General features: G+C 39.4%; 2 protein-coding genes across 4 annotated transcripts in view; both read right to left on the bottom strand.

Moving 5' to 3' along the window:
• The window catches only part of NADK2 (NAD kinase 2, mitochondrial), a 44,724-nt gene extending 40,056 nt beyond the window's left edge, over positions 1-4,668 (bottom strand). For all 3 annotated transcript variants that reach the window (XM_067316500.1, XM_067316498.1, XM_067316501.1), the window contains exon 1: positions 4,110-4,668. In XM_067316500.1, the coding sequence (XP_067172601.1) occupies positions 4,110-4,508 (399 nt within the window). In that variant the 5' untranslated portion in view covers positions 4,509-4,668. The remainder of the gene's footprint in view (positions 1-4,109) is intronic.
• Positions 4,669-11,532: 6,864 nt separating this feature from the next.
• The window catches only part of RANBP3L (RAN binding protein 3 like), a 34,357-nt gene continuing 21,228 nt past the window's right edge, over positions 11,533-24,661 (bottom strand). The window contains exons 10-15 of the mRNA XM_013961024.2: positions 23,896-23,995; positions 22,660-22,790; positions 21,595-21,715; positions 20,838-20,980; positions 17,390-17,582; positions 11,533-11,934 (exon numbers count right to left, since the gene is read on the bottom strand). Of these exons, the coding sequence (XP_013816478.2) occupies positions 11,891-11,934; positions 17,390-17,582; positions 20,838-20,980; positions 21,595-21,715; positions 22,660-22,790; positions 23,896-23,995 (732 nt within the window). The 3' untranslated portion in view covers positions 11,533-11,890. The remainder of the gene's footprint in view (positions 11,935-17,389; positions 17,583-20,837; positions 20,981-21,594; positions 21,716-22,659; positions 22,791-23,895; positions 23,996-24,661) is intronic.

Genomic DNA, 24,661 nt, shown 5'->3' with positions numbered 1-24,661 from the left:
ACAGCTGCTCAGGGCCTCTGTTGCTCTGTGCCTCTATTTCTTATTAGGAGTGTCAGATAGCCAGCTTCTATACTGAGATATTCTGCTTCTCAGAGTACGCTACAGGAGCCAATGACTTCTATCCAGCCTCCTCTTAAATATGGAGTAAATTCTGTTTCATTAGAAGCCCCTGGTCACATACACAGCATTATTTTTGCATTAAGTGACTTACTGTATTTTCTATCTTTATATATAATGCACAGACTGCAGCAGCTAAGTTCAGGTTTGCTTTCCTCTTTCAAAGTCATGAGGCACATCTGCTTAAGCCCATGATGATCATTATTTATCCTATACTAAAATCTGACATGGCACTCCCAAGCAAGCACATGTGTTATCTTCTGAAAACTTGCATACATCTATTCAGCCCACAATCTGTAAGGCTTCCCAAATCTCAGTCATTAGCACTGCCTTAAAGTTTAATTTCTATATTCAAGATAGTCAGTGTCTGGATGTCTAAAGATCCATGATGGACCACAACAGCAACATGCTTCGCCGCTGGTACAGGCTCCCTTATGCAGCGGCACCACAGATGAGCTCTGGAGTTACTTTGGCTTGAGCCACTGCAACATAACACAATCCCCACCACCACCTCCTTGCTTAGCATAACATACTTCATCAGATGAGCCAAACTCTTCCTATGTGCTTTCACTGCCAGTTTGACTCTCTGCTGCTACCCTAGCCACAGTCTTTCACATGATCCTCAATTCCCATTTTATTCTCTATATCACCTTTCCGCATGACTTGAAGCTCCCACACCAAATTCATAACTGCTTCAATTCATGACGACCAAGATAAACCTAGCATCACTCCAGGCAGCAGGGACTGATTGTACATCTAATGGCAATGTCTGGCCTCTGGTTTTTTTGGATAGCTGGGGTTCCCCAATAGCCTGGAGACCAGCTTCTAAAGTCACAACAGGAGAAAGGACACAGGGAACAGAGTGCAGCTAACCTTGGGAATTAAAAAAACATTATGTTCCAAACCTATCCCCCAAAAATGCAACACAGAGGGGGAAGGACAGTCTGAAAAATTCACACTAAGAAGAGATCTTGGTTGGTAAAAGAGAAGGTAAGAGATTGATTCACTACTAGAGCCTTTTCCAGCAACTTTAGACAGGTCTACTCCGATGCCAAGTTTTTTAGGCACATTTTGCCAAAATAAAGGCAACAGAAGCAAGATGTTCACATCTAACATTTATATTACCTAGGGAATAGGAGGGGCAATAGTATTATAACAGTTATATCAAAAATACACACACACACACACACACACAGAGTATTTTCAAAGTGCTTGGAAGGACAAGGGAAACAGATTTTCCGGGAATACCAGTGCCTTTCCGTGGAACACTTTCTGAAAATTGACAGCTTTGCTTTCTGGATGAAAGAAAAGTGCAAAATTGTGAACACAGATCATTAAGTTAAGAATTTGCACTGTCTTCTGGATTCCATTCCAAATTCATTACACAGCATGTTCCCAGACAAAACTCTGAACTTCTCCTTTTGCTGTTACAAAAGAAAGTGCAAATCAGAAGAACATAAAGAAAGATGTTTCAGTTATTAGTAAAACAGATAGTGTAGTAAATAATACTGTTTAAAAAATGATGATACACAAGCAAGCATTTTAATGCTGTGCTACAAAGATTAGCTTCTTCAGAAGCTTCTGAATCTTTACCCAATATATTTGCCGAGACTGTCATTAGCTCACAGAGTTCAAGGAAAAAAAAAATCTGAGACAAGAGTCATAGCAGAGTGTAAATAAGGAAATTTTTACAAGTCAGCCAGAAAAATTTAAGAAACAGGACTTCTCCTTCCTGTCTTAATCCTCTTATTTCTTGCTTTATTTTGAGCATTTTATTTTGGGAAATATTTACAGTTTGTTCTTGCACAAGTATTCACATATTCGTACTCACATATATGTTCTTGCACTTAGTATTTCCACCCCCATGGAAAGACTCTAAATTAATATTGCAAAACACATACTTAGGCAAGTTAGACTTTGTCTACCTGTAGACACTATTAATTTTATTGCTATAACTTCTCATGTGGATGCACTTTGAGGGGAAAGCTGGATCAGAAAAAAGGCAGTTGATCTAGAATAAAAACACCCAAGATGGAGAATTATCTTATCATGCCTCTAAGTTGCTCCATGAGGACAAACTAAAACTTTTCTATAATTACCACAATCAGGCACCGGGCACTCATGGTTACATTTTCTTTATGCATCTTCAGACTGATATAAGTTACCAATTCTTCTAGACATTCATTCTTGTTAGAAGGGACAAACTGCAGCTACCTCTACATTCAATCAAGAGCATCTCTAGGGATGTTTAATGCTCACCAATAACACTGCTTGCCAAACGATTGCTGTCGCAGTCTTACCTGTACCCAAGCAGTTAGGGAAAAGGTGAACAGTCTATCTTGTTTTGCTCGTTTCTGGCTGTACACTGAAGGCAATCTGATTCTCTATACATAACAGTAAGAAATGCTTCCTCACGAGAAACTTAAATATAGACAGAAGTCTTGCAGATGAGTTGTAAGGGGAGGTGCTTTTCCAAAGCCACTATACAAAAGAATTTATGGGGCCAACTCAAAAACACTAACCAGTACATAAGCGAAAGTAAGAACATAGGCTGGTAAGTTTCCTTATTAAACTTGATGAGGTATGAAATTTGAACACTTTAAAAGCTTTAAAAAACATGCAAAAATGTTTGGATAGGAATTCTTTAAGAGATCGATGACCAGTTGAAGTACTCAGGAAGAAGCAAGTAAAAAGCAAGAGTTATCTTATTTTAAATACTGTATTTTTTACCCTAACTCCTTAGGATGCAAGGCTGTGCAACCATATCATCTGTCCCTCCCAAAATTAAATCCATTTGCAAGTCTCATCCAAATTTAGCAAATAAATCAAGGTCTGAAATATTTCCCTGCTGTACGAGTATCAAAGGCTAGACAGACCCAGTGATCTGTTCTGCACGGACTGCTGGTAGCCAAAATAACCACAGCAGGTACCGTTTCCTATCAGGCTGGTGGTGGACAACAGCACTGGGCACTGAGCCTGGCAGAGATGAAGACAAGGATGTAGGAGTTACTGCAGGCACATAACAAGTCCGGAGATGCTTTCCTTCATGTGCTATTATTAATGGAACAACCACCTGTTTTGGAATTGAATGTTTCTTAAAGACCAAAGGAAAAGAGTACTGAAAGCTGCAGCATGACAGAAGGATGTGAATGAGAGACTCGGCTGTTTAGCTGGAAGTGCTGTTAGAAAAAACTGAAGAATGAAGTGAGAAAGCAAGGTAAAGAGATGGAGCAAAGGAGGAAGAAAGGAGGTGGTGGAGTCTCCTTCTCTGGAGATATTCAAAACGCGCCTGGATGCAATCCTGTGCAACGTGCTCTAGGTGACCCTGCTTGAGCAGGGGATTGGACTAGATGATCTCCAGAGGTCCCTTCCAACCTCAGCGATTCCGTGATTCCGTGAGAGCGAGTCCCTGCTAAGTACTAGTGTTGATTACAAGACAGACTGCTTTTCGCAGCTTGCTGAAATTTCTCACAAAATAAAACCAAAGCGCACTTGGTACACAAATCCCTCGAGTAACTCGTAACGGATGCGTACCAGGGCGGTTAGGCTGCACCGCCTGCCCCCTCTAGAGCAGCCTGACATACCAGGAAGGGCTGCTCGCTCGCTCGCTCCTAAAGGCGGCCTTTGAAGAGCACACGGGAGAAAGGGGATGCGCCCACGGGTCCCGGGCGCCAACGGCTCCGCACCTGCCGCGCGCCCCGCGCCAACGGCCGCGGCCCCCCGCCCCGCCCCTCCCTCCCCCAACGGTCGGGGCGAAACGCCGCTTCGCAGCGCCGAGCGGCCGCGGACGGCGGCTCCCTCACGGCCCGGCGGGCCGTGCCGCCTCGCCGCAGGGCCCCGCCGGGGCCGGCTCGCCGCCGCCGCCCGGCCAGCACCCCTCGGAGCCCCTCATGAATAATTCAGCTCCGGCTTCACGGCGCTGGGAGGCGTCCCCGGCCGCCACGGGCTTTCAGCCCGCCCCGCTCCCGCTCGGCACCCGGGTCGCCGCTCACCAGCTGCTTGAGGTCCTCCTCGGAGAGCCCGGCGTAGCGATACCGCTGCTGCTCGAACTCGTACCGCGTCGTCTTGGCCACCACCGCCACCCGCGCCGGCCGGAACCCGCCGCCCGCCGCCGCCGCGCCGAGCCCGCCGTAGCCCCGCCGCCTCGGCGCGCACGGCCCGGCCGCCGCCGCTCGGCCGCCGCCCTCCCGCCGCCCTGCCGCCGCGCACCGGGCGGCGGGGCTCAGCCCGCGGGAGGCGTAGAGGCGCCGCCGGGCGCCGCCGAGCAGCAGCAGCCCGGGGAGGGCGGAGGAAGCCCCCGCCGCCCGCTGGCATAGCAGTAGGGAACGGCGGGCGGCCGCCCGGCTGGCGAGGCAGAAGTAGCCGTAGAGGAAGCCCCGAGAGGAGGACATGCCCGGGCTCGCTCCCCCCCAGGCCAGGAGCCTGCGGCCGGCGCGGGGGAGGGGAGGGGAGGGGAGGGGAGCAGCGCTGCCCGGCGGCGGCCGCCCCGCACTGAGGCTACTCCCGCGCGGGCAGCGCTATGCACACATGGCGCGCCCGCGCCACGGCGCCCCAGCCCCTTCCCCGCGCGCAGGCGCCGCCCTCGACCAATGCGGAAGAGCGCCGCGACACACACCCCCCCCCCGGCGGAGCCGCGCGCCGCGCGCGTGCACGCCCCGCCGGCACCCGCGCGGGGGAGTGGCGCGGCCCACGGGGCAGCGCGGCGTGCGCATGCGCCCTTCCCGGCCAGCCGATCAGACCCGAGGAAGAGATGGGGGGGAAAGAGCGCGTGGCCAGTACCGGCCCTTTTGGAACAGAGACTGCGCATGCGCTTGCCCCCGCCCCGCCCCGCCCCGCCCCGCCTGAAGGGTTTCTGCCGTTCCGCGAAGCGGGTGGGGCGGGGTGCGAGGTGTCGTGCTCCTGCCCCAACGGCCGTTGCGGGCGGTTGGGCGCCCTCGCTCGGTGCACGGCGGGTTCCCGCTCGGCTGCCGGGCCGACATGGCACTGTCTCTTGTATCCCCCTCAAGTCCTACCACGCAGCCCCTTCCTTTTTTAACAGTTTGTAAAATAAAGGCAGTTACTGTTGTAGCTCACTGGCTTGGTACTGAACAGGGTCTTGAAATCCTGAGGCGGACCTCAGGGAGACTCTTCGCTTTAGAGCTGCCTTCCTTGTGGTGGTACATATCTGATTTGGAAAGTTAGGAAAGCAACAGGTCCTTTGTTTAAAAAAGGACTATCTAGTGAGGATCTGATCAGAAACCCGTTGTTTGAAAGTCCACCTCTTACTCATAACTGCTCCAGTCTTTATTACATTTATCACAATGTCTGAGGAAGCAGAAGCAACGCAGTGAAAGCAACGGGCTTGGAAAAAACAGCGTTGAAGCAGCTCTGTGAATACATATGAGTGGGACAAGTGCATTTTGCAAGCCTTCGGAAAAAGCTGCAGTTACAAATCATGAGCTACTTTTGCTCTTTAATACTGTAAGCAAGCTATTTGGAAATACTGGTGGGTTTTAAATATAATTAATAACTGTCTTTTCAGGTATTATCTTTAATAGACAGTACTTCTACACTGAATGCTTCATTTACTCATATTTTTCTAATTACTCTTGTTGCTGTTCTTTCCCTGGGGGAAGTTATCATCCGAACTGCTGTAGAGAGATGGCGAAGAATCTGCTTCTCACCTGTCAGTGCAGCAGTCTTCTACAATCCTTTTTTAAATATGGGAGTCAGGAGATCAGACTAGCTAAAGCCATTCAGCCATACTCTACTACAGTGGTATGACAATACAAAACAAAAGCTCCATCCAGTCTTTACTGATAGGTGGGAGGTTTTCTGTCTACTGATTAGCCTAGCCTTGATGGAAACTACCATAAAATGGACCAGATAGTAATTAAACATAACTAATTCCCTTGCTAACCAAAAAATGTCTCATGCTGTATAACCATTAACTTTAACATTGTACAAAGCAGTAGATAATACCAGATCACAGAGACCAAAAGGATAGAAGGGGTTTTGAAAAGGTAAGACAATTTATGGCTCTATTCTGAAGGGTATCTACTCTATAACCTATTTGACAATTGAATTACTCCTCTATGATTCTGTGTTTCACAAGTTACCTATTTATATTGAACTGTTTTGATCTTTGTTTGCAAAACAAATCTGCTTTAACCACTATTGCAGGTTTGAATATGAAGCAGTATTTTACTCAGGTAATTATCATCTTATGGTCTTTTGAATTAATATGCATAAAATATGAAAAAATGTATCTTAAAATGTAAATTCAAACAGCATATGATAGCATTATCTTCATTTTCTGGAAGCAGAGCTGAGACCCAGAGCATCAAGTGATTCATCCAAGATCCCCAAAGGAAGTCTCTAACAGGTTAGTTGAAGTGTAGCACACAGATCTTCTGATACCCCATTTTGTATTTGGAAAAAGATTCAAACTTTCTATAACACATAGAACAGATGTTGTGGAATCTTACTTACAGATTGCATCTTACTTTGTAGATGAGCTACTTACTACTGCTCACAAAATTTTCAATATAAACTTCCCAGCCTCTCGCTTACTACAGCCTTTACTGTGAGCATACGCTTGGATTTATGTGAATAAGACCCAAGTATCTGTCAAATGATACACCTAGTCACTTCGAAATATGTTCATAGATTGCCACATATATGATGACACGTATCCATGCCACATCTTAAATCACTTCAGAGCAATACACCCAGTGCCTTATGGACAGGTTTGTTCATAGGGAATTAAATAAATAAGTGTAAGCCTGGTATTCTTAGGATATGAATACAGAGCAGGGGTGAATTCCCACAGTAATAACTGTTTAATCCATTGGCTGCCTGCAATCAAATTTGTCAAGGGGACAGAGAACTCAAAGCTTGTTAAACTCCTTATGAAAAAAGACACCTCACTAGCACCTGCAGTTTCAGCATAACACCCAGTTTAGACACCAAGGAATTAATAGGTGAGGTAAATGTCAAGACATAATCCCACAGAAAACCAAGCAGCCTTAGTTCTGCGTTCATCGAACTACATAATGGACTTAAAAAAAAACCCTTATATAATAAACTTAAAATGTTCTTTTTTATTTTCCAAAACAATGTAACTGGAATCATTTCTATGTAGAAACTAAATTATTCCTAAGTCGTTACACTAGCTGCAAAACTCCAGCAGTGGAAGACTGTACTAGCAGTTTCACATAAACATTCTTCAAACGTAGCCTTTTTCATCCAAAAGAATTTGCATATTGGTTCTACTGCAATTACAATCTAGGACAACTGTTCATTTCTACAGAAGTTACACTCTCCTATTAAAGTCTATGAGTAATGACTTCTTGTTGTTATTTAATTAATAACCATTTGTACAATTAACTTATCCAATCATTTATGATCTCTAGACTTTCTTAATATGTGCTTAACTCCTACTGATACCTGAAAATGATAATGTTATCTTTATATTGAAGATGATAACGCTATCAGTGTTAGTTGCATTCACAGAGGAAGGGGTAAACAGACCATCTAGGTAACGTTTTACGAAACTGAGTCCTCAGACTGTGAACCCAACTGACCACAGTTGTTAATTCTGCTTATTCAGAGGAAAACTCCAGACTAACTCCTAGAGAACACATCACTTGTTCAACACATCAAAATCTTACAGTCCAGGTAGATTAATAAATTAGCAGTTATATTCTGATTGAACTTCTGGGGCCAGATTCTATCCATGTGTGCTTGCATTTTGCTTCAATATAGGTACTCTCAGCAGTGATTATGTAGTTGGTTCATATAATTTGCTTTATAAATTCCCGCAAAGAGCAGGATGTTTCAGAACAAGAATAATAAATGCAGTTATTCTTATGAATGCAAATTATTGAATGTTTTTCTATAACACTTAAGAGAAAGGGCAAGCTTTCGTGTCCACACTTTCACTAGAGTATGTCTTAATTAACAAAAATTTACTTGTCTGCTTTTCTTCCCAGTCTTTGTTTATGCAAAGTAAACTACATCATCCCTGAAGTGGACTAACAGACTTCAGCATTTCAGAAGCAATTTGAATATGCTGAAATAGCTACAGACACACTGTTTTCTAAAAATGAATTTAATGCTTGTGAATATGACTCTGAAATCTGAACTCCACTTTTTAGACAAACAATTGCCATAGAATAGGCTATGTGTGTTTATTCCAAATTTTCCTGCCAGCGTGCTGGAAAGTTAAGTCATCTAAAAACCACCTCTTACAGAAAAAAGGATGCTATTTCCATCCCAGTTTATTTTTTTACAGTCTGTCAGTAGCACTGGAAGTGATAGCAAATGTGCTAACAATTTTCCCTGTGTTTGTTCATTCACTAGAGACATTACTGAACTCTGTGATTCAGAGGTCATTAAAGATCACAACATTAAAAAAGTGACAAGATTTAGGAAGAGATACAAAGATTTTTGAAATGAACGCTTCCAGACCGTAGAATAAATAATTTAGGTTATCCCATCCAAATAATTTTTGTCAGAAACTCATAATCTTAATGTCACATATCTGCATATATATCCTTATATTAGGAATTGTTAATTTTCACTTCTTTTGAAAATTATTCCTCTATTAATACCTATGACTTTCCAATCCTACATGCTCATATATACAGGTTAATCACTGGGATTTGACAGAAATTTTGATGCAGAAGATATGTTCTGTAAATAAAAAAAAAATCTTCTGAAAAAAAGCAGAACAGGTCACTCCATGAACACCAAAACTAATAATGTCTAGTTTCATATGGATTTGAGCCAAATGTCCCTACTGCACTCCCCAGTCCACAATAATGCCAGCTATCCATCCTGCCATGGTTTTCCTCTGTCCTCCCTCCCCGCAAATGTTGCAGCTGGTTCAGAACTAGGAACATGCCCCTCAGCCACAAAAGCCTCAAACAAAGTATTGAGCTTACCCTGAAGCTCTTTCCTCAAAGGACACTTTAATCCGAGTTGAGTCTCCCAACAACTGCAAATTTTCATAAAACTTGTAAGAAATTATTTTTGCGCTGTCTCCTGTCAAATATTTCTGTCTCTCGTCAAATTTGTCTGAAACTGAATGGTGGGCTGAACATGGGTCGGACAGACAGAGGGACAGAGTAAACAATTGTTTAAATCTTGTTTCCTTAGGAAAACAGGCTAGAAACACTGGGGCATGGGAGGAACTGCTTGTAGGAAACTATATCTGTGACACAAAAAAAGACATCTAATTAGACTGAAAGGCATAAGAAAATGGTTTATTTTGGGGGCACAGTAATGTTTTGTTGCTCTGGCTGTCATAAAATGACAAACTTTACATTAGCAAAACCAACTTAATATATTACATATTAGCATACCTTCAGTTTTGAAAACAATGATTTTTAGTGCAATGAGACTAAATAGAATAAATAATGTGTTGGGATCTCAAGAGTAAAAATTCATACCATAAATATGTCTGCACATCTATGTATTTATATGGCCTCTATTACCATCCAAACTCTTCAAAATAATTAAAATAGTTAAACATCTCTTTTCCTCCTCAGCTTTTGGGAGATACAGCTTCATTTTTAAGTGTGTGTGTGTACGTACATATTTTCTTGCATGTGCATATAGTGATCTTGGGGAAAGGCAACTCAAAGGAGAGTTTTTATTTTTTTTCTGATGATCATAAGCCTTGTTCTATATGTTGTGACAGCAAATTTCAAAGTTTAGGTCCTGTGTCTGCCAAAGCTCTGTCTCTCCTGCTCTGGAACTCCTTCATTTGCGAAGGATTTTAGAGCTGTAGTAGAATTTAGCTGTTGTGGGTTATCATGACAGTCTCTCAGGCACTTGGACCCTATTTCATGGAGGGCTTTGATTATCAGAGCAGACTTTGAAATCAAACTCTGTGTTCAGTGCATAACCAGCTGAGCTCCAGGGCAAAGTTCTCACCATGACCTGTTGCTAAATACATAGGGCTGCCGTGTTTTACAACTGTTGGAAGTTTTTATAACGTGGAGCTTTGTTCCTAAGTATGAATTATAGCAATGAAATACGGAGGTCAGTGATACAAACATAGTTGTGGTCAGGAGTGAGACTGATAGCAAAGGACACAATGTACAGCTAGTCATGAAAAGAACATTTTTGTTATGGCTACTTGAATATCAGTAGACTGAAGAGTCACAGAATTCCAGTGCTGTATACCAGCTTAACTATTTGAGACAGATGTTCTCTTGTGAAACACTTCCCTTTTCCTGCAGGCAAAACCTCAGTCCCACTTAGGCTCACTGTCATCCAGGTACTAAATCAATGTCAGACAAGTGCTAATTTTGGCAGGCTGTTTAAGATTCAGCATAATCCAGATGCTAATTTTGGCAGGGCACTGAAAATTCAGGAAGAATCTGGAATTCTTCCAACTTCTTATATATGTTCAGATGAGAAGACTAAATTTTAATTTTACTCTTCAAGCATGGCTTTGAAGGTTCAGAAATCATTACAACTACCTTAATGAAGAGAACTTCAGATATTCTAGAACATTTTTTCATCTCTGAGGATGACAAGAAAATAGCATTTGGTAACCAGCACTGTAAAAAGTAGCAGAAGGCGTGCAGGAGAATGAAAACAAACATCATCTTAAAGTGAAGAGCATTAAATGGTGTCTTTGTATTGTGCATGGGCTTATGAAGGATCTGGCACTTTGTTAGCTCACAGGTAGCATTAAAGAGAATTGATTTTTCTAATTCTTCATAGGAATGATTAGATGGTGAACAGTAGCTTGTGGAATCACTTTTACAAAGTGATTGAGTCTTTGGCACTGTTGGTAGTATTGCACATATTAGGGCATGTAACAGCTTCACCTCATTACAAGATATGATGCTGTTTAGGGATATTGACAACTAAAAATAAATCTGAAGTAATCTTAGCTAATTTCACACATTTAAGATAAATTTTTATGGAGATCTCCAGTTATACTGTATGTGCACTTATCTGTATATATCAAATGGACAATTAACAGTGCAAGTGCTTGTTTTGTGCAAGCAAAGAAGGTGTTCATGAGTGGAAATGGATACACTTTTAAATTTTAAAGCTCAGATGCCCCCTGGAACTTCTGCCTTTCAGTTCTTAATGTTGAATTCTCCTGATGCGTGAGGGTGTAAAAGCAGATCTTGGTTCTTCACCTTTTAACAAAGTTTTATACCCAGTCTACAACTCCACATATTTTCAAAATAAAAAAACTTGTTTAATTATGAAGGCTGGTTACTATAGACTTTGCTCATGCTGAACTGTCATTGACAGTTCTTGTGTGTACTGATGAAGAGGATGCTGAATGCTTCCACAAAATTTTAAATGTTTTCAGTGAAACTCAATTTAAAGTCTTCAAAATGTATGTTTTAAATAACAGACCAAAAAAACAAATATATCTTCAGGTATACTATTATTCATGGTTATGTGATTTTATCCATCAATATGATGAATGAACATTAATTCAGTATTAAATTCCTTACTTTAATAATGCCTATAAATATATTTAACTCTATAACCTGAAGCCTTTTTAACACTTCTTGAATATTAGAAGCCATCCTGTCATTCTCATCTCAGTGCAAAGCATGCTGACTGGAATCCTCAAAGTGCATCTCAGGTTCTTTTCCAATGTATTAAACTTAAGCTGTCCCTAAAATTAACCTTTGCTTGAAAGTCATAAAGTAAAATGCATCTGATTTCCTCCCTCCAGGGACTGATGAGCCAGCTTAGAGATTTCAGGAAGATGAGCTCCCAGCTGCACTGTTGTAACCTCTGGTAGCTGTCATGAGCAGACCACGGGCTGCCTGTGGTTCCATCTAGAATGATCTGAAACAGAGTTTTTAAAAACCTTGCTTATTTGAGTGTATTCACATGTTGAAACAAATTGGCATTTCATAATACCAAAGTAGTAGGTTAAAGTTTGGATATGATCAATTCCTGGTTTAGATAAATATCTAACTAGATAACGCAGGATTATACACAAACAGACATTTGAGCATGTGAATAGTGAATGAGGTTTGTGCCTTTCCATGTCAATAAAGAGAGATACATAAGCACTTCAGGATTCAGATGCCTAGATAGGACAATGTGTCTGGGATACAAAACATAAGAGGAACATTGTCTTAAGAATTTGGTATGTTTTTATCACATCACATCATATTTAGGTGCTCAGTAAGTTGTGAGAAATCCAACATATCTTTAAATAATTCATTGGCCATGATAAAGTACCAATGGGTGTTTGTAGTGGGTAATCTGTATCTATGAATAATCTGCAAAAAGTAGATATAGATGACTAATGTCAGACACATCATACCACTGTATCTCAGTATCTGCTTAAAAATTGCTGCTATCATCTGGCCACATCTAAACACTATAAGTTTTAAAATCTCTTACAGGTGAACTGAAAAGATTTTCATTTGCCAAAACATTAAATCTGATTTCTCCTCCTCTCTTTCCAGCAATGTCAGCTCTTTAAGCCAATCAGGGTGTTGTCTTTTCTGCTCTGTTTTAGATGTTGCTGATATCCACTGCAAAGAGAACAGAACCCTGAACTCCATGTTTGGCAAAACGATTATTTCTAGCTCTGCTTTTTTAATCACTATCAAGTCTGTGTGTGTTAGATTTATGATTTGGAATCTTAACTTTAAAACTGGGTAAGAAATTAAATAAGAGAGTAATTGACAAGGAATGTCAAAAGAAGGTACCAGTTTTTCAGGAGTTTCTATGGCATTTCTGAACAGTAGCTCCTTTTAAGAACTTTAAACTATTTTACTTAAAAGCAAAACAAGCTCTCTTTCAGATTTTTTTAATCTTGGTAAACATCAGGATATAGCAAAGACTCCTAATGAGGCCAACATCGGAGTTACACGTATAGCGGACCAGTAAACTTCCCATTGCTCTCTGTAAGAAAACAAAAGTTGCACTTCTATGACGAGATATTGTCTGGCTTTCAATACCAGTAGTCTCAAAAATCCATGCAATTCTTGGTGGATCCACACGGGACACACTATGTCTCCACCCACTGTGGTTTTCTTTTAGGTTTATGGTTATGTGTGGGTAGGCTGCTTCGGATTGCCTGGTCCTAGACACTAGCGTCTTAGAATTCGGCCTAATAACTCCCAAAAGGAAACTCTATGCCAGAAAAGAGAGAATATCTAAATCATGATCCTTCAATCAGAATTAAGTTAGGAGAAGGTTTAAGAGAGAGTTGATGGTGAGGTGTAAAGTAAGGCATAGTGCATAACACGTTTGTTTGCCTAGTCACAACTGTTATCCTTGTCCCTCTCATATACCTTTCCCAGCCTCTCTGTTCTCCCTCAAGGATACAAATCCTCATAAAGGAATTTCTGCAAGATCAGAGAAAAGGGAAAATGATAGAAATCATAGGAATCATCCTGTGTATAGCCCCATGCTATGCTACTACTGATATTTCATGCTGCCTTCTGAAACAAAGCCATTATGGGTCTCACAGAATAACAGTTCTTTATAAATACGAATGGGGTTACAACACTTTAAGGACCTTCTACTATTTCTGATGACCATCATGGAAACAGCATCTGTTTCTGAATGTAAACAAAATGCATCATTTTGGAGAAAGAACAGAATCTTCTTAATGGCTATGAAGAAAACACGAAAAAAGCTTAGATGCTGTGGTTCTAAATCACAGATCCGTGATCTGGCAGGATGATTTTGTTAGCCTGACAATAGGTGCCTCGCTTGTGTGTGCTGCCAATGAAAAAAGGTAGGCACTCTGCAAGGGTTATACAGCGTCTAACTTAGAGAACTGTCTATCCAATAACTGTATATTGAATTTAGGCATATTAGTAGAGCAACTCAGTACTCCCACATGCTGAATTTATAGCTACCTATAGTCAAGATGTTTAAGAAACAGCTGGCACAAGAGTGTGTCTGCTCAGGTACCCAATACAGGTCTGCCACCATATAGAAAAATCTTTAATGGATGGTAGAGATCTATTAGTGAAGGAGGAGGAGGAGGAAGTAACAACAGGCTGCATGTTATCTTGTTGTGGAACACCTCTAGGACACAGACATGTTTGGTGGTCTTTATCCACAGGGCTGGGGTTCAAGTTGCTACCAGGAGACTGTTCTGCCTACTGGGCTCTTCTGTATGCCTGGCTAAGGGAAATTCTCCATTCTATTTGTTAAAGTAGATACACCATACAGCACAGGACAAAGTTTACATTCTCCCCCAAGGAGACCAAAAACAACAAGGAAGAGCCACCCTATTGTCTGAGGTCAATGGCATTTCCCTCAGAAGGGAGTGTTCCAGCCCCAACCATTCACACATTGCCAAATCAGCATTTTTCATAATTTTATTTGTTAAATTATTTAGTGAGAAAATTTTTCATATTTATCATAAAGAATTCTCCAGGTAATCTTTCCTCATCTAGATATTACAAAGACAATTGGGAGGCAAACACAGTTACAATATTTAGCAGAGCAATAAATAAGCAATGAAGGAAATGGAAGAAGAGATTTGCCTAACTTTGTTCAATCTAGATGTTTGCTGTCTAGTCTAAATTCATCCCCTCAGCTCACTTTGTAGTCAGTGGGAAAAGACAAATACTTCCAGAGAGTCCACTCTTGAAACCTACTTAAAGATGGATGAATTGCTGTTTCTCTCCACTTAAATTTATAGAGCAATTTGGTGGTGAGAGTATCCAAGCTGTAACTGGTAAAATATGATCTGATGAAAATACCAGGTACCTACACTTATTCTTAATGTACCTCATGTACATATGTACCTTATGAAAATAATGTCTTCATTTGAAAATAAAATAATTCTGCTACAAATTTCAAAAATATTGGAATAGATGTCTATCTTGAATCCTGTAGGATGGTAGAAATACCTCTACTATGTTATACAGTATCCAGGTATTAACATCTTGTATTAACATCTTGTGGATGTTAGAGTGAAGAATTTTGTGTAAAAAAATCTCACAAATATTTCTTGCATATATATGGAATCTTGTTAATATTCATAACCACTTCATTGCTTATTATATATACCATCCTTGTTTTCCTCTTCAGTCTCTTGTACTAAAGATTCTTCTAATCTTTTGTTTTTTGTCTTTTACACTGTCATCAAAAATTGGCCTAGCATAATCTAGGGAACTATGTTAGTTAAAATTAACAAGAAGGAAATTGTTTATTAAAAAAAGGGAGACCTGTCATTGTTTCTTTGAGACAAAATGAGTAGAAGGGAATGAGATAAAATGCAGGAATATGCTCTAATTGTATTTCTTGTAATGAAACAGTCATTGAGAACTTACTCCTCTTAACATTTATAGTAGTTTGAAGGAGAGGTAGCCTCCTGAACTCAGTGGAACATCAGTAAAAATAAGAAAGCTTATTTATACACATCCTTCAATGAAAATGTACAGAGGATTTTGAGCAGCACCTATTAAGATTAAATGTTCTTAAACATGCAGGATCAGATCTCTTGCATTCAAATGTATATGTCTATGCTGATATTTAAATTGACCTCACCGTGTCCAAACCCATGAGATATATTTCTCTGTCTATTTTGGAAAAGGGAGTTCCATGGACAGGCACACTGTTAAGATGTGAATGTCTGCACATAAAGTGGGATATGGATACCAATAACTGATATTAGGTAAAATTAAAACTGCATGGGTCTGAGAATAACAGAAGAGATCAAGATAAAGCAGGAAATGCTAGAGATCATCCAAAAAGCACTTGAAAGGGAAATGGTAGAACTGCTGTTAGTAACTATTTGGACATAAATGAAAGACAGAAGCTTAAACTAATGGGTCAGGAAAAACCAGCACCTGACACGCATATCTCAGAATGTGTTTGCTGGCTGACATCTGAATATCTGTATCAGAAGTCTCACAAATCAAAATAAATATTTACCATGTAAATACATGCTCCTACACTGCTTTGACATTCCCTTTCACCTCATTTTTTTCTTAAAGAACAAAGAGTTCTCATCATCAGTAATTTTGGAAGGGAATCAAGCACCATCCAGAGTTTTCAAGTTACCAGAAACTCTCTATAAAGTCAATAGAGACTATTTAGGAATTACAGAGGGAATGTTTGACACTCTGGGAGTAATTCTGGGAGTTCTCAGAGCTAACAATTTTTCCATTTGTTGCACAGAAAAAAGGTATTTGTGAGAAAATGTTGTATAAAAGCATCATGCTTTGTTTAGAGAATGGAATGCTACTGAAATGGAGTTAAACACTGATCATGGGAACAAATACTGTAAACTGTAATATTTTTGCCAAAAGGCGAAAAAAGGCTTGCTTGTTTTCTTAAGTAAACAGTCACTCATAGCTGTTACTTGTACATGACTTGATTCTTGTTGAATAGTTGCTGAAGAGTGCAGAATATAAAGACAGTATGTTACTCAGTTGAAGAGGGAAATTTATGCAACAAGCATCAACTGCCTGCCTTAGTTCTCCTATGAGGAAAGAAAATGTAATTGGCAACTCCTGTTCCCCCACTAACAGTTTTGTACAAGTGGGTGAATTCACCCTGAAGTGTGTCATGCCTTCTGCTAAGTCAGAAGATAGAAGAACTTTTAACTTTGACTGTTAGGATGCCTTGCTTTCTGCAAACTTGACCCCAGCCTTGATGTAGGCTGTACTAACAGCTTATAGAGTAGGGTTAAGTTAGGAGCGTGTCCCCTTACATCCCATTTTAGTTGCTTTCTTTACTTTGAGGAGCCTACATTAACGTTATGTTGAAGTAAGCTGTCAAAAGTGGCATGTAAATCTTGCCTCCCAAATTTCCTAGTGAAGTCGTTGTTACAGCTAATCAGCAATCAAAGTTAACCATTGAATAATAAATACTTTCTTTTTAGAAAGCACATTATGCATGAAGGCATTAATAATTACCTTAGCACTGGTGTGAATGGATTCAGCTTTCACTTATTCAGGTAGTAATTGCCATCTCAACACCTCCAGTCATTTCTACTGAACTCTACCGAAGAAGCCTTTAGGTAAAGCTTGGCAATATTCAAATTTCTTAACCCTCATTCAGTCTTTTGTCAAGAGTATTCCAGCGCTATAGAGATGAGCAGATACTTGATCTAGCAGAATTTCACACTGTTGACAATAGTCAACCAAAATAGTAAAAGGAATTATCTTCATCTATGTTGAAGAGAGTATCTATGACAGAATCTTTGATTAAAGTTAGAGTCATCATGAAAAAAAAAAAAGTAGTGAAATTTTCATTGCTTAAAAGAAAAAAAGCATCAAAGAACCACAGCATTTCCAGGAAAATTTCTGCTTACCAGATCCACTGCTGCTTGCTTGAGTTATTTTTTCATCATCTTCATCATCACTATCACAGTGTAATGGATAAAAAGCTATTTCTGACTCTGTGTCTATTTGATTAGCATCTGATTCTTGCTCAGTAAAGTTTCGCAATGCCACAAGGCGGTGATGTATTGCTGCATACAGGTATCCAGCATCTTTTGAGCTTGCCTGCAGAAAATAAAATGCATAAAGTCAAAACTAAACAAAATAAAACTCTAACTATTTTGCAGCTGATCACAGAAAAGCTGACTCAAAAGTTTTTGAAAGTAATGAAAGAGCTCTAAATATTTTGCCCTTTTTAACCAAAGCAATACATGTAAGATTCACATCTAATAGTTTCAGAAAATAAATTTGAATTCAAAAAATGTCAAGTTTCTTTAAGTGGTCTGAATGTTACAATATATTAACATGTAGCTGTTGATTGTTTTCTTTATAGATATAAGAAACACAAGGTTTAAAACAATTATTTCTCCTGGAGAATGGCTCAGTTTGTACTGAGTAATTGATAGTTCAGATAATTCCTGAATGTGGTTCTAGAAGTAATAAAGCATTGAAATGTTAATATATGTATTTGCATTTCTGCTCACAGAATAAATAAGAATTAAAACTTAACTACAAAAACTTTATTCTTGGTTATAAAAATTAAAGATGCCATGAACTCTGCTGCTAAAGCTGATTGGAAGTTGGGCATCATCAAGAAGGGTACTGAGAACACAAGGCAACATTTTGCTTAACATAAAACCTTAGAGTACCCATGTCCTGAGTGCTTTGTTCAGTACTGGTAATCACATCTCAAGGATGTAATAGAATTAAAGAAGGAATAGAGAAGGGCACCTAAAATGATCAAGGGGATGGAGCAGCTCCTTAAGAGAGAGGCTAAAAAGGTTGAAACTTCAGTCTGAAAAGAAGGCTGAAAAGTGTATAACCAAGGTTTACAAAATCATAAAAATTGTGGATAAACTGAACACAGAATGGTTGTTCATCAAACCTCACAATACAAAGACGAGGGGACACTTTGTGCAAGTACTAGGGGATCAGTATAAAACATAAAAGCACTTCTGTATACAGTGAGTAATGAACTTCTGAAACCTACTGCCTCAGGAGATTGTGGGGGCAGACAGTATAAACTAGAAGTAATAGGCTAAAAATAAAATAATAAAGGCTAAAAATGAATTAGATGAATTCATGGGCAATCATTTCATAAATAGATACTAAAGGAAACAAGTAGGGATGTATGCTCTCACATCCCTAATACAACAATTACAGATGCTGGGGGAATATGAGGGGAACGCACCATAGAAGGTGGCCATGCTTCCTTGCACTCCCGAAATAGGGCTCCATTTTGGCACTGGCAGAATACTGGGCTAGATGGACAATTGCTCTGATCCAGTAGGGTATTTCTTATGTTCTTACGAAGCAAAGCATTTACTAGAGGGTAACTGAATGCTTATGGTCTTTTGTGGCCCAATTCTCCACTTCTGTGCATCATGTGGAGTTATTTCTATCTGTATCAACTGGCAATAGGAAGAAATATATCTGATTTGGATTGGAATGACTACTTTCAACGTGTACAGGTGAAAAAGCTATGCAAATTGCAAAGCAGCAGCAGTCCAGGGTCATCTTCTCTGCTACCCAGAGTTGCAGCAGCTAATAGTTCTCTTCCTACAGTCAGACAAAGAAGAAAGCAATTCAGAGTTGTTCAGGTGTCTCAACAGCAAATGCCACTCTCAGTGGACAAATCTGAGCTCTCAGGACAACTCAACTTTTCAAGAAATGTAGGATAAATATGAAGAAGGCTCAGTCCGATCATTTCTATCTGTTGCTTTCAGCTTATTCATTCAAGGATCAATTGTCACTTTAATATAATATAAACTCAGGCTGCTGCCAAAAGAGGTGGACTTACCTCCATCACCTCACCAACTCCTCACTTCTACCCTCTCCATTGTGCCAGTACCACAATTAGTGTGGTTACATGGTGAATCAAAAAATCAAGCCTAAAACCAGATTCAACAACAACAACAAAAAAAATCAACTAGATCAGTCCTCTGATTTGTCTCACTTAGAGCTGTAAAGATTCCAGTGCCACCAGAGGGGAGGAGGCAGGGTCAGCACTCTGCTCAAGGTAGGTAAGTGCCACAGGATCAATTTAATGGAGTCTTGTGGACTGTCTGATTTGTATTCAGTATAATATAACTACTCTCCCTCACTCATGGCAAGCCTTTGAATAATATCCCTGAACAAAATGTCTCAATCATTCACATCAAAAAGGGGTAAAAAAGTTAAATCTGCTGGTCCCTTGGAGGAGTGGGCTCCACTGACTACTAGACCAGCCTGACATATGTGCCAAGGCTTTGGTGGTGCCTGCTGGTTGATCACTTTGCCTTCCATGCACAAGGGTCTCAGTGTTAGTTGGGTTGGGTACCATCTGCAGCAGTGGATCCCAGAAGCTCCAGTGATGACTATAGAAGTAGCTTCCTGCACCCTTCACCACACTCATACAGCTGCCATATATCTTGGTTTCCCAAGATATGTGCTTTTTTACTGTCCAGAAGTGCCAGGACAGAATTTGAGGAATGTTTATATCTCTGTATGCTAGAGCAATTTCTAATCCTCACTTGCAGACCAGCTGCATAGCACAGGCACAGTGCCTTTTTGAAAGTGGTAGATTTACACTGCTTACATGTATAATGCATGGTGTTTTGCATGTGAACAAAGTCCAACACTTCCTCTAAGTGGTGATTTACCATTCTTGCCCAGTAGGCTGAACCCTTCCTAGTTAGGTTTTGGTGGGGAAACTCCACACATCCTTAAACTCACATGGATGTTCTCACTTCCCAACCCAGGACATCAATCCTATATGTGCTATTCATTTGAAAATAAGTCCACCACCTTTCCCTTCTCAGCTTATAAGCCCTTGCCAGATAAAACCAGGATTCCCAAGAGCATTGTCTTATATAAATTCATGTCACAAATCTGTGTTCTCTCTGAAGTGAAATATGGGGGTGCTAGTCTGGATGGGTTATTATAAGCATTTTGTCCAGAACCACAGCAGAAAGCTGCTGCTTTGCACAGATGTAACTACCTGTATAGAAATTCTTAATGGGTTGTTTCTGTAAGAGGCAAAGTCCAGAGCACTAACTGCTGCATATGACTCTGGACTGATTCGTATTCCATCCGTGGTATGTGAACCAGAGTCTGGAAATGTCTGTCCTAAGGCCAAATCACATCTTCACACCTTTTTCTGAAATACCAGGGGACATCATTGCTAATTCATTTCATAATAAAAGCCAGGTAAATATTTTAAGCCCTAAGCAGAGCCTAACAGAAAATAAAAGGCAATTTGCTAAAACCAAAACCTCAGCAAGTCTCCAGAATTCAAGGAAATGCGGAGATTTGAGGCAGGGGGAGTTATTTCTTGCTTACCTGTATTAGAAATACTTGAACAGAGTGGTCATCTTGGTCTGTTGCAGTGAAGCACAGACTCTTTCTATTTGCTCTTTTTATCACCATTTGATCCCAGAGTCTGGTGTTGAGAATCAGTCTCAAACTGCCTTGATTTCGCATAACTAAAGTAAGAAGGTTTATACAATAAGTAATTGTAACTACCTTCAGTTTTATTCCAGCAGTTTTCTGCAATACTTGTATACAACTAATATTTTCATGAATTTTTCTTTTTAAGTTGGTCTAAAACCTGACATTTTGAAATGATTTCTTTTTTAAGTTTTTTTTTTAATATCAAAATATTTTAGTTTCTCTCAATACATTGGCATACAAAACAAATAATCCACCACAACTGTACAATGCAATACAAAAAATGGCAGCACATTAAAAACAACATTCCAGAGGTGACTTGAAAGTCAGTGCTCCTGGAAAAGCAGGATCAACAAAGAGCAAACTGTCAGACTGGTGATTGAGCTAAAGGTACTTTGCAGCAGAAATGCACAGAGCCTAACAACATCAGCAAGTGCACAGACTGAGTGAAAAATGCTCAGGCTAGGGAGTGCCCCAGTTTGTGGGGCAGCTAAAATTATCAAGGAACGTTAAAAAGACTTTCAGCAACTTGATTTAAATAAAACTAGATGCTCAGTTACAAATGTTCTGAGATTAATTCATTCTGGCCAGCAACAATACAAGTTATTTAGTGTTTTGTGTATGTGTTATTTAGTTATTTCATTCTTACTTAGCCGTGATTGCAACATTCCACTTTTATTGCTGGAAGTGTCATTAAGCCTCAGGGATCCTCTGCCTCTTTCAGTCCAGGTTAAAGAAAGCTTGTTAAATACAAAGAGCTTGCAGTTGATCTAAAAGAGAAATGCATGATGAAAATTGCCAGCTGATGGCAATTTTATTGGTTTTAAAACTTTATTTATATTTTAAGCCTTTTGATAAGGCTTTAGATACATATGTATACATATATACACACACACATACATAGATATACCAACATTATAGCTGACGGTCAATTACTTAAAGTGAAATGACTTCAGATCTATGTTAAACTTTCTGCTAATTAAGTCATGGAAAACATTCAGCATGAATCTCAGTTTTCATCTTCATTAACTCTTCATCTGTGATATCCACTGACAAAGGTGAACTTGTTGCAAGTGATCTATAATCCTATAACCTTATTCATTAAAGCCTTATGCAGCACAGCATACCGGTACTACCAGAGAGTAAAGCTTCCATGTTTTGACAGGACAGAAAATTTAATCAATGCTAAAATTAGCTAACTTTCAATTTTAAGATTTTTTAAATCATATACATGAGTGCTATTTACTAAGAAAATAGCAACTTGAAAATGAAGAATAGCAAGATATGTTCTGCTGGGCCAGAAAGATAATTTGTGTTGTAGATGAATTATAAAACTAATGACTTGGATTACACATAGCTTTTTTCTCAGAAATGTTTTGTCATAAAAAATCTTAAATCACTTCCAGTTTTGAAGTTTTAGTTAGTAATGGTAGGCTCAGTAATCTACTGTGAAGATACTTACAAAAATACAACCACAGAATGAAGTTTTGAAGCACAGTCACTTACTGATAGGGACTATAGGATGAACAGATATCAGATGAAAAAAGGAATATCAGCCTACAAAAAAATTAGTTAGCAGAGGCATATCTAGAAAAGTGAAAATTTAAAATATTAACCGAAGTGATGGTTAGGTCACTGTAATCTCTAATAGATCTAGATGTTATTTTTAACAACAAGAAAACTACTTACCATGAAGGCTTTATGAAATACACACCTGTAATACATTGTGTTCTGCTTCTTCTCCAGTTATAATTTCAACTTTATCTAATAGAATTTTCTCCACTGGCTTGGAAATACAAGCAGCTGCTGATTCAGTTAGTGTTGCATTCTTCATGAAAGCTGTTTCTGAAAGATATTTAAAAAAAGAAAAAAAAAGAGGAAATTCCCCCCTTTTTTTGTAGAGGGAGTATTTTTCGGACAACAAAACTAACACATTTCACAGCCTGTGACTTCAGTACTCCCTGTGGTGCTTGATATCTATTATTGTTTTTAATAAGTTTTGGAACAAAACTAGTAAATAGAGGAGAAAAAGTAAAAGGCTGGAATACTGCAAAATGTCATACCTGTTTAGACTCATTTTGAATTGAATGGGGCTCTCTGCAGATGCAGAGGTTTGCCCCAATGAACAACTTGTAGGAACAAGCCCTAAATAATTAGAAGTTGAGTTTCCAAATGAAACTGGTCTGTTATATTGCTGTGCAGATTCATAAATAATGAAAGGCATATGTCCCAGTAATCAGAACAGCAATACATGTACAATAAAGACTTGACAGAAAGGAATATACGTTGCAAGACAGTTGTAGATTTGCATAACTTAGATATGTTTTCCATAAGCTTTTGGTTTTTTGATTTGTAAGAATGTTCATACAAAGTAAGAGGCTCCAATACATCCATTAGTAGAGATGGGTACAAAATTTCAGGAGAGGGCTCAAAATAGTGGCCTGTTTGGGATTCCCCCACAACCTACGTTTACATTGCTCGCCTAGTGGAAAAACTTACACCAGAGTCACAACCCTGAAATCTGTCTGTATAGAAGTTTCAGTCCTACAGATTTGTACTCCCTTCGGGTACCAATAATGCAATGCTATTTATATGAACAGTCACAAAATACAAACAGCAGGCAGCTTAAAATTGTAGCTTAAAAATGCAGTCCAAAATGTATTCACAAAATTCATTGTATATTTGCAAATAATATACACATTTGTAAAACTCTATCCTTTCCTGAATAACGTAGATCATTCATTATGAAGTTAGTCCATTTCTAAACCAAATGTCATAAACTAAATCACAGCTGCCTTCTGAACACAAATTTCTGGCACATACTGTAATGGGTGTACTAGTGACTGGATAACTTGAACTGATGAAAATTACTGAGCACTATTCATTTGACGTCCTCTAAGACACAGTGAAACAATAAAGCTAACTGTATTTGTTTGCTAAATATACTTACTTGTTTGTGGATGAACATGAAAAGATTCTGTGTACATGGATGTTACTTCTCCTTTGTATGAATCAGCTCCATTACATGTCTTGGGATGCTTTTCAGGACTCTAGAAAAATATGGGGAAATAAGAATTCCTATTTAAATAAAATGGCTATGTTACTTCATATCAAGCAGAAAGTTGGATCATTTAATGTACATTGGGGTGAAGATTAGGAAATCGTAATATATTAAGAGTAAAAACTGACAAATGATACAATTTCAGTCTCTAATGGAAGTAATTTTATTATCACCAAATCAGTACTTAATTCTTTCACCCAGAATGGCTTCTTTGTAAGGATCCTGGACTAGGATTTAAATCTACAAAAGGACTTACATGTTTAAGTACCAGCTAATTTCCAGTTTAAGCACTTACACCTCAAAAGAATAGTTTAAAAACTCCCAGGCATCTTGAATTTAACCATGGAGGAATTAAAAGTCTCACTGACCTTCAGTTTTTGCAGATAAAGTTTTCTTTGTGCTTCTCTGCTTCTGACTATTGACAATGCTCAGTGACTAAACTCCTAGCTTACACCTAATTCCTGGTCATAAGTCATAACCTAGGCCTATGGTTCCCAAGCTTTTTCACTGGCAGATAAGCATACTGTTTTCATTCCGCTTCTATGAGAAACTGAATTTCAATTCTATTTTAAGTGGTATGGTCCTCAGCTTGGGAACCACTTCTTTTGTCTAAGATTCCTTCAGAACTTGATCCATTAAGCTGTCTCACTGCATG

This window comes from Apteryx mantelli, chromosome Z, assembly GCF_036417845.1.
Source record: "Apteryx mantelli isolate bAptMan1 chromosome Z, bAptMan1.hap1, whole genome shotgun sequence".
NCBI lineage: Eukaryota > Metazoa > Chordata > Aves > Apterygiformes > Apterygidae > Apteryx > Apteryx mantelli.
The sequence above is the reverse complement of the archived record's forward strand: the minus strand, read 5'-3'. Positions and strand labels throughout refer to the sequence as shown.